This window comes from Scomber scombrus, chromosome 23 (genome assembly GCF_963691925.1).
Source record: "Scomber scombrus chromosome 23, fScoSco1.1, whole genome shotgun sequence".
In the NCBI taxonomy this organism is placed as follows: domain Eukaryota; kingdom Metazoa; phylum Chordata; class Actinopteri; order Scombriformes; family Scombridae; genus Scomber; species Scomber scombrus.
Window position 1 is genome coordinate 107,494 of NC_084992.1, and position 10,885 is coordinate 118,378.

General features: G+C 37.2%; 2 protein-coding genes across 2 annotated transcripts in view; one reads left to right on the forward strand and one right to left on the reverse strand.

Moving 5' to 3' along the window:
• LOC134006249 (Fc receptor-like protein 5) overlaps positions 1 to 3,512 on the reverse strand; it is a 6,112-nt gene extending 2,600 nt beyond the window's left edge. The window contains exon 1 of the mRNA XM_062445336.1: positions 3,449 to 3,512. Coding sequence (XP_062301320.1) covers positions 3,449 to 3,512 — 64 coding nt within the window. The remainder of the gene's footprint in view (positions 1 to 3,448) is intronic.
• A 3,492-nt stretch (positions 3,513 to 7,004) lies between these two features.
• LOC134006250 (butyrophilin-like protein 8) lies at positions 7,005 to 10,885 on the forward strand. The gene is made up of 3 exons (XM_062445338.1): positions 7,005 to 7,062; positions 8,665 to 9,018; positions 10,845 to 10,885. The coding sequence occupies exons 1-3, from the start codon at positions 7,005 to 7,007 to the stop codon at positions 10,883 to 10,885; spliced, it is 453 nt and encodes a 150-aa protein (XP_062301322.1).

Consider the following 10,885-nt stretch of genomic DNA (forward strand, 5'->3'; position numbering starts at 1 on the left):
TGAGGTACAACAGGTACCAGGTCAGAGGGGGGATAACGTCATCACCCCACACTCCGAGTACCAAGCCCCAAGTAACTACAACATAAAGTCCCTTAACACAAGGGCAAAGTACCCTCTGAAGATCTGCTAGACATACGATCATTACCATTATTGAGACCAATCAGCTGATCCTAGAGATGCTTGGCTACAAGATTATCAGAACCGAACTACCAGAATGCAACATTACAGATGTTCAGGAAAGCTACAGATACCTCTGGAACCACAAGGAGGCGGCAAGGAAGTCAGCACCAGCCAAATACCTACACAGGGTAAGGCAGGTCCTGAAGAGTCGGCTGAATGGGAAGAACAAGGTCTGAGCCATCAACACATACAGTCATCAGATACCCTGCTGGTTAAATATATAATAAACTATATAAAGTTTGTCATATAAGATGTCTCCCTGAACTATGGAAGATTTTAAATGCCTAAATTAAATCAATCAAACAAAGCAATAGAGTGAAATACATTTTAATATTTCCTTTGTATGCACTTGTTTGTATTCACTGTGATTCAGTCAAAAAACATTTAAAAAGATTATTGTTTAGTTTTTAGTGTTTTATAACTGCATGAACAGCTGCTAGCAGCTCTCTGCTGCCTCCTGCTGGTCATTCACATGTAAAACACCTCACAGGAAAATTAAATCAGTAACAAAAACAAATGAATTAACCTGTAATTATGTCAGTAAATGCTAAAGTGCATTAAACAGGAAATATGTGCTGTGACATTTATTTTAGATGTTTTTTCTGCTGCTGTGTTTGTGAGCGTTGACACCTCTGTTATGTAACGTGTACCAACCTGCAGCCGGCCTGCAGCAGAGCGCTGTGGTCAGACCTGAAGGGAAATGAGGTTTCACATGTTAGCAGAGAAAAAACAACTTCAGCCAAACTGATACTGACTAAGTTTCAGCCTTAATAAAGAGTGAATATAGTAAACTGAACTTTAAGACAATAATAACTTAATAAACAGACAGTTTTTACATTCAGAATAATTTAAATCATAACAATAATCAATGATTCATTAACAATCAATTCCATCTGGATTATTTATTTTCTTAAAAGGTTCAGTCTGAAAAACAGCAGAATTAAAAAATATAATATAATTTATAACAATATATAACAATAAATTAAACAACTACAAAACATACAATAGAAGGAAAGGAATTTTAACAAAAGCACAAATCAAACAGGATTAAAACATTTAAAATGAAGTTTGTGGGTTAAAGGACATTTTGTAATGATTTTTTAAGTTTACATGTTACAGCTGATTATTGATTATTATAATTTAACTTTACTCACAGAGCAGAAACCAAAGAGATGTTTGCTTCATTCTGCCGTCCAGTCGTATGAATCGAAACCCTTGATGCTCCTTCCTCCTCCTCCTCTTCTTCTTCTTCTACTTCCTGTTTGTAGCTGGTGTTTGTTTCCTCTGCAACAGTGAGCAGGTGAGATGAAAACATCTTAAAGATCTCACACAGGAAGTTCAATAATGTGTCTGTAACATCACAGAGACAAATTGCACCCACGGCTGAGTTAGCATGTGTACAATTGCAATTAATTACATTTTATCAAGTTTAAAATTCTATTACAATATTTGCCAATACAAAAGCCTTTAAGTCCATATTAACAATATTACTTAAGTAATAACAAAGTTACTTTATGAACTTGACTGTTAGATGTATTTCAAATCAAAAGAAGTGCAATGAGCCTGGGGTAAAACAATGTCTACTTCAAACATGCAGAATATAGATGGATTAGAACATATTGTTAATAAAAAAATACACAAATAAAAGTAGAAAAAGAAAAACGTGACGTGCAAATAAGCATAAAAAACACATCTCTTTGGTCTCTTGGTGCAAAAAAACTGCATGCTCGGCTCTTAATCACATCAAGATTAACGTTTTAACACTGACAGCCTTAGTAATAACATGTGTAATAATGTGTAATAACATGTGTAATAACATGTGTAATAATGTGTAATAATGTGTAATAACATGTGTAATAATGTGTAATAATGTGTAATAACATGTGTAATAATGTGTAATAATGTGTAATAACATGTGTAATAATGTGTAATAATGTGTAATAACATGTGTAATAACATGTGTAATAATGTGTAATAACATGTGTAATAACATGTGTAATAATGTGTAATAATGTGTAATAATGTGTAATAACATGTGTAATAACATGTGTAATAATGTGTAATAATGTGTAATAACATGTGTAATAATGTGTAATAATGTGTAATAATGTGTAATAACATGTGTAATAATGTGTAATAATGTGTAATAATGTGTAATAACATGTGTAATAACATGTGTAATAACATGTGTAATAATGTGTAATAACATGTGTAATAATGTGTAATAATGTGTAATAATGTGTAATAACATGTGTAATAACATGTGTAATAATGTGTAATAATGTGTAATAACATGTGTAATAATGTGTAATAATGTGTAATAATGTGTAATAATGTGTGTAATAATGTGTAATAACATGTGTAATAATGTGTAATAACATGTGTAATAATGTGTAATAACATGTGTAATAATGTGTAATAATGTGTAATAATGTGTAATAACATGTGTAATAATGTGTAATAACATGTGTAATAATGTGTAATAATGTGTAATAACATGTGTAATAATGTGTAATAACATGTGTAATAATGTGTGTAATAATGTGTAATAACATGTGTAATATTGTGTAATAATGTGTAATAATGTGTAATAACATGTGTAATAATGTGTAATAATGTGTAATAATGTGTAATAACATGTGTAATAATGTGTAATAATGTGTAATAATGTGTAATAACATGTGTAATAACATGTGTAATAACATGTGTAATAATGTGTAATAATGTGTAATAACATGTGTAATAATGTGTAATAATGTGTAATAATGTGTAATAACATGTGTAATAATGTGTAATAATGTGTAATAATGTGTAATAACATGTGTAATAATGTGTAATAATGCTTTTTTATTAGCTAAAGCTTTTCCATTTTGCCAGTGACAATTCTCCAGTACTGGTCTCCTCCAATTAGGACTCCCAGTTCTTCTGATTCCATTCCTCTCACGGGAACATCCGCCATAGGCATTCCTTTTGACTCCAAATCATTTCTTATCGTTTCACTTGCCATTTTAATAATTGAAGAGCTCACCTTGGGCGTCTCCAGGAGCTGAACTTCGATATTCTGATTATTTCTGATGTTCCTTAAACGCACCTTCACCTTCTTGCACATCAGTCTTTGAGGTGTTTTAGAGCCAAATACAAAAACATTCAGTGTTTCTTTACCTATTACTGGCAGGTTAAGTGCTCTGGATATGTCTTCTCGAATAAAACTATGTGAGCTACCTCCATCCAAAAGACATCTTGTCACTTTCTGTCATGTTTTGTTTACCTTTTTGCCTGCCCTCTGGTGGTTCCTTTGTGTACGGCCTGGCCATGTGGTTTTGGCTGCCCATGATTACTTAATTTTTTGCCACCTGCCCCTGATTATGCTGGCCTAATTGATTGGCCTACTTAAACTCTGCTCACTCCATGCTCTGTGAGTGCTGTTGGAGCCCTGAACTAGAAGTTTGACCTCTTTGTTCTCCTTGTTGGATTCTGCTTGTTTTTCTGCCCTGCCAAGCTTCTGTTTTTGCATTTTTGATTACTCCTCTTACGAGTGAAGATTTTTGTTGTGGACTTTTGAACTGCCCTACTGGCTGAAGTTTTTTGTTGATTGACTTCGACCGCTCTAAACATGGCCATGAGGCTGCACGGGAGCTGCTACACATGCGCCCAGGTCTCAGAGTTCGCCATTGATTTCCAAACCCTGGCAACATCCACTTCCTGGAACGCAGGAGCCCTCTTTGACACCTTCTTGAATGGCCTATCAGATGAAATCAAGGATGAGTTGGTGTCCCATCGACCTGCGAGGAGTTGATTGACCTGGCCATCAGAATTGACTCTAGGCTGCAACAGCGCCCGGGTAGGAGAGCCTTCTCCATTCGCTCCAGATTGGCCAGGGACATGCCTACCACTCTGCCGACCACCAGCACTCCTGATCCAGAGCCGATGCAAGTGGACCACACCCGTCTTACCCCAGCAGAGAGACAGAGGCGGATGACCACTGGATCCTGTCTGTACTGTGGACAGGCAGGGCACTTCATCGCTTCTTGCCCAGTAAAATCCAGCGCTCGCCAGTAGCTAGAGGGGTACTGGTGAGTGTTCACTCACCAAGCCAACCTTTAAAGTCCTGTTTATTTGACATGTTTATCACTAAAGCAGCAGTTAAATCTCATGAGGACGAGTCTCTGAAATCATTTGTCAGACAACCTGTTTCTCCTCAGAGTCAGCAAAGACTGGCCAGGCTGAAGAGCCTCTCCATGGGCACTAGATGGCGCTTCCATCCTGGTATAACACCGGTCCAGATAGCTCACTAAAGTTCTCCTGTCTGATGGCGGCTGTCCGTTCACTAATATCAGTTATTTGCTGAGTTTGTTTCTGAAAGACAAAGATTCCACTGTACAAACGAGCAACATACAAGCTTTAGCTGCTTGGTTGAGGTCTGCATTCACTCAGCTTAACATCACTGTGGGTCTGTGAGTGTTTCACTGCTTTGTGTTAACATGAGAGGTCAGGCAGTTGTTGTGGAAGTGTACATGAAAAGCATCTTTGACCATTTTTTTAATCCTCCCAATTTATACATAATAACTAAAGAACTTAGGTAACACAAGTCACAACATATTAGTTTTAGTAACTGTAATGTGATTACTGAATGTATAAACTGTAACACATTACATTACTGCATTACAGATAAATGTAATGTGATTACAGTAACACTTTACATTTTTAGGAGTGAGGGATGAGAATTCAGGAAGACATTCAGTCAAGAACAATCTGTCACTGTAATATCCGCTGAAGCCAATGGAAGGAGCCACGTTGGTGAACAGTTTGATGTCTTCAGGTCTGGACATGTGTTCATCGTAGAAGAAAGAGAAGCTATTCCATGAAGAGAAGAACTGGTGCCACAGTTTTAATTACAATCCTGCATTTATCATCTAATGCAATGTGGTCATGGAGGGATGGAAGGGATGCAGCCTCGGAAAGGAGATGGAATAGGAAGGATTGGCAGCCATGTTGTGCTCAGCATGACGCCATTAAGTCTAAAGAAACATGTGGAAGAATGATTGATAATAGACCGGAATAGCTCGAGGTTCCACAAAAAGGAAATCACATTCTGCTCAAAATATGTACTGACGATATTTGACCCTCTCTGTGACAGTATAAGAATCTTGTGCTCTGGAACGAATCTTTGTCAGTGTCCCAGGAATGCAGACCTGAACCGAGCTCGTATTAAAACGTATTGAGACAGAACTCCTGATTTGATTATTCTTTGCAGATCAACCGACACAGAACTCTCACTATCAAGAATGATGCGAATGGCGTAGTTGAGGTGGCCTGGTAGTGAAAGCAGCTGATGTTTAGTGCACCTGTGGGCCAAGTCACGGTCTCAGTACCCTGATTTCTGAAGACAGTGATGTGACGTAAGGAAGTGATCAAGGAAGTGGATAACATGCAGTAGTTTATAGATGCTAAGCAGGATGCAGCACAATGTGGACAAGGAATTAAATATTTAGGGTTTATTTTGCACTAAGAGGTCAGACATACTGTGAAATAGTAAGCGCCATTCCAGAAGACACTGGAGTGATGCCAGTATTCAGAGTGGATAGGAAGGACTTTGAAGGCCTGGCGGCTTTAGATAACAAGGCTCCTCCGTGGCACGATGCATGCTTGGTAGGATTATGGGGACATGTTGTTCTGAAGGGTTAGGAGGAAGCGACAACTTGAAATGCTGCAGCTGAGACCCATCCAGCTGGGCAGGGTTAGGTTAGCACAGGTCTTCCTCTTTAGTCCAAACCTTTAGGAAGAGGTTGGCTGGGCGTTAGCTGCTTTAGGGGGGATTGATGGAGGGGGGGGCTGCAGTAGGCAAGCTGCATAAAATGGGGTAAGGAGGGGGAAAAGAAGAGAAAGCAGGAACATAAAGGAGGTTGGCCAGTGTTGTTCCCAGGGGGCTGCTGGCGTTGGTGTCATCAGGGATGGAACCAAGGATGCAGGGATGGAGGGATGCATGTGCACAGGATGATAGTGATTTCTTTTATACATTGTGGTTTATTTGATACCGTGACTAATTTTAGTTTTTGCATCATTTGGCTCCCATAGCTGCGCTTGATTCCCTGCTCCTCTTACCTTCTTCTTTTGGTGTGTGCATCCCTTGGTAAGATGCCGCCCATATTTTAATCCGCCACTGTGCCAACAATGTGTGCAGACATTACAGACATGTGACTCCTGCTGACATTAGAAAAACAAGATATGACGCAAAAATAAGAAAAAATAGAAAACACTTTTTTTCTCTTTTGGTGCGTGCCCCTGTAAGATATCACCATGCCGCTCTTATCTAAACCCTCCACTGGTTTCAGCCCAAACTTATCTACACATTAGCAGCATGTTTTTAGGATGTTATTGCACATGTACACAACAACAGCAACACATTAATACCAAACATTTACATCTATAATCCTCAACATATACAAGACCTGAACATCAGCTGTGGATTAACTCTAACATGAGCTTCAATAATGTTCAGAACAGACTGAATAACATTTAATAACCTTTATTAACCTTTAATGACATGATTACAACAGACACTGATTACAGTTTATGTGTCAAAGTGGCTCTAACAGTGTGTGTGTGTGTGTGTGTGTGTGTGTGTGTGTGTGTGTGTGTGTGTGTGTGTGTGTGTGTGTGTGTGTGTGTGTGTGTGTGTGTGTGTGTGTGTGTGTGTGTGTGTGTGTGTGTGTGTGACGACGTGTCTCACAGAGGACACATGACACGGGGCAGACACGCCCTCAGACGATATAAAGTGTGACTCCAGGAAGTAGCTTCAGTGAGGAAGTTGACCAGCAGCCATCATGTCCATGGCTGTCCTCGCCAGTGTCATCATGACAGTCCTGAGCAGCACCTCTGAAGGTTAGTGTGGGTGTGTGTGTGTGTGTGTGTGTGTGTGTTTTTGCTTTGTCATGCTCTCTTCTTCACATCATTTTGATCCAGACTGAAATATTTCACCAGCTGCTGTAAAATCATTTCCTCTCGTTGATGTTCAGGATGATTTAAAATAACTTTGTTTCTCTGATTTTTATCTGAGTCGTCGGCTCAAAGTTCACTTTAGTTTATAACTTAACTGTCTGAAAAACAGATGACATCATCTTCCCTGCTCCCTCCCTGATTACAACTTCCTGTCATGTGACTCACAAAGACCCAAACAGACGATCACAGCGGCTGTAAAACACTGAAGAAATGTTGGAATAAAATTATTAAATTATTAACGGCTCATTTCATTCCAGCAGGAAAATGATTTTCTGGCTTTTTCCTCGATGAGAAACTTTTATGGGAATGTTTGAGTTTTCTGCTTTGATCCAGAATGAAAATCTGCTCTGAGTGTTGTTTACATGTAATGTGATAGAAAATAATATAAATAATAAAATAGATAATAATATAAATAATAATATAGATAATAATAATATATATAAAATAATATAAATAATAAAATAGATAATAATATAAATAATAATATAGATAATAATATAGATAATAATATATATAAAATAATATAAATAATAAAATAGATAATAATATAAATAATAATATAGATAATAATATAGATAATAATATATATAATAATATATATAAAATAATATAAATAATAATATAAATAATAATAATTAATAAAATAATATAAATAATAAAATAGATAATAATATAAATAATAAAATGGATAATAATATAGATAATAATATATATAAAATAATATAAATAATAATATAAATAATAATATAAATAACAATATAGATGATAATATAAATAATAATACAGATAATAATATAAATAATAATATACATAATAATATAAATAACAATATAGATGATAATATAAATAATAATAATATAGACATTAATATTGATAATAATATAGATTTAAGATAACAGAGATGGTTTTAAATGAATCAGAGACACTTTGTTCTGTCTGCTGTTAGCTGCTCTGATTCTCACACAGTGAAATGTGCTTTTATATGTCCAGTGTGTTCAGATACTCACACAAAGTCACCTCTGATTGGCTGAACTTTTGTAAACACCTCTAACACATTATGATCAAACATGTCACACTATTTCATTGGAAAAGAAAAAAATCCTGATTTTATGACACATTTGGCATCAGAGAGAAATAAACGCAGAGACAGGATTCATAGGCAGAAAAGTCATTTTCATCTGACTGGTTCTGAATATTTTGAGTTTTATAAGCAGCGTCTGTATTGGTGGAGAATGTGCAGACTGTGTGTGAGCCTGCTAATAACACATCCATGTCATTAGCTTGTGTTAGCATGCTAGAATGCTAAACCTTAACTGTAAACATGGTAACTTTAACATCTGTTAACCATGCTAACGATACTGTCAGCAGGTTAGCAGCATTGTCAACATGCTAGCATCATCATCCATTTCAAGGTTGGAAATATTTTATGTATAAAAAGACGATAAAAGAATTTCTGACGCTAAGCTAACGATTGGTTCTGTTCAGATCATCAGGAGGTCAAAGTGCGTCCTGGACAGAACGCCACGCTCCAGTGTCAGAGTCCAGCTTCAACCATCAGACTGTTACAGTGGAGAAGACCTGACCTCGCATCAGACGGATACGTCCTCTTCTACAGAGACAAGCGCTCAGTTCAGTCCTTCCAGCTTCCATCGTTCCATCATCGAGTGCAGCTCGTCGATCCAGAGATGAAGAACGGAGACGTTTCCGTGATCCTGAAGAACGTCACCGTCAACGACAGCGGAACGTACGAGTGTCGAGTGTCAGCGAACAGTAAGGAACACAGAAAGAGAGCCACACCTGAGACCATAAACACCATCGTCCTGAAGGTCCAACACTCAGGTAGGTCTATAAAGTCTGTAGGTGAGTTTATAAAGTCTGTAGGTGAGTCTATAAAGTCTGTAGGTGAGACTATAAAGTCTGTAGGTGTTTATAAAGTCTGTAGGTGAGTCTATAAAGTCTGTAGGTGAGTTTATAAAGTCTGTAGGTGAGTCTATAAAGTCTGTAGGTGAGTCTATAAAGTCTGTAGGTGAGACTATAAAGTCTGTAGGTGAGTCTATAAAGTCTGTAGGTGAGTCTATAAAGTCTGTAGGTGAGTCTATAAAGTCTGTAGGTGAGACTATAAAGTCTGTAGGTGAGACTATAAAGTCTGTAGGTGAGTCTATAAAGTCTGTAGGTGAGACTATAAAGTCTGTAGGTGAGTTTATAAAGTCTGTAGGTGTTTATAAAGTCTGTAGGTGAGTTTATAAAGTCTGTAGGTGAGTTTATAAAGTCTGTAGGTGAGTTTATAAAGTCTGTAGGTGAGTCTATAAAGTCTGTAGGTGAGTTTATAAAGTCTGTAGGTGAGTCTATAAAGTCTGTAGGTGAGTCTATAAAGTCTGTAGGTGAGTCTATAAAGTCTGTAGGTGAGACTATAAAGTCTGTAGGTGAGTCTATAAAGTCTGTAGGTGAGTTTATAAAGTCTGTAGGTGAGACTATAAAGTCTGTAGGTGAGTCTATAAAGTCTGTAGGTGAGACTATAAAGTCTGTAGGTGTTTATAAAGTCTGTAGGTGAGTCTATAAAGTCTGTAGGTGAGACTATAAAGTCTGTAGGTGAGTCTATAAAGTCTGTAGGTGAGTTTATAAAGTCTGTAGGTGAGACTATAAAGTCTGTAGGTGAGACTATAAAGTCTGTAGGTGAGACTATAAAGTCTGTAGGTGAGTCTATAAAGTCTGTAGGTGAGTTTATAAAGTCTGTAGGTGAGTCTATAAAGTCTGTAGGTGTTTATAAAGTCTGTAGGTGAGTCTATAAAGTCTGTAGGTGAGACTATAAAGTCTGTAGGTGAGTCTATAAAGTCTGTAGGTGTTTATAAAGTCTGTAGGTGAGTCTATAAAGTCTGTAGGTGAGACTATAAAGTCTGTAGGTGAGTCTATAAAGTCTGTAGGTGAGACTATAAAGTCTGTAGGTGAGACTATAAAGTCTGTAGGTGAGACTATAAAGTCTGTAGGTGAGACTATAAAGTCTGTAGGTGTTTATAAAGTCTGTAGGTGAGTTTATAAAGTCTGTAGGTGAGTCTATAAAGTCTGTAGGTGAGTTTATAAAGTCTGTAGGTGAGTTTATAAAGTCTGTAGGTGAGACTATAAAGTCTGTAGGTGAGACTATAAAGTCTGTAGGTGAGTCTATAAAGTCTGTAGGTGAGACTATAAAGTCTGTAGGTGAGTTTATAAAGTCTGTAGGTGAGACTATAAAGTCTGTAGGTGAGACTATAAAGTCTGTAGGTGAGACTATAAAGTCTGTAGGTGAGTTTATAAAGTCTGTAGGTGTTTATAAAGTCTGTAGGTGAGACTCAGGTGAGTTTATAAAGGTGAGACTCTTCAGGCTTCATATTATTGGACATTGCATAAAATAATAAACACTTCAGTAAAGTCTCAGCTTTAATTGTTTGTGTTTATATTAGTGTAGAAAAATAATGTGACTGATGTCTCGCCTGTCAGCTGATGTCTCACCTGTCAGCTGATGTCTCACCTGTCAGCTGATGTCTCACCTGTCTGTCTCCTCTGCAGGTCTCACAGGTGGAAACTCTGACGATGGAAGACACATAAGTGGACATTTAGGAGCAGTTGTGCCGGCGGCCGGTCTGTTTCTGATTCTGATTCTAGCTTTTGTTTTTCTTGTTGTGATCTTCAAGAAATCAAAACGACGATCGGAGAATTCAGACTCGCCTCCTGA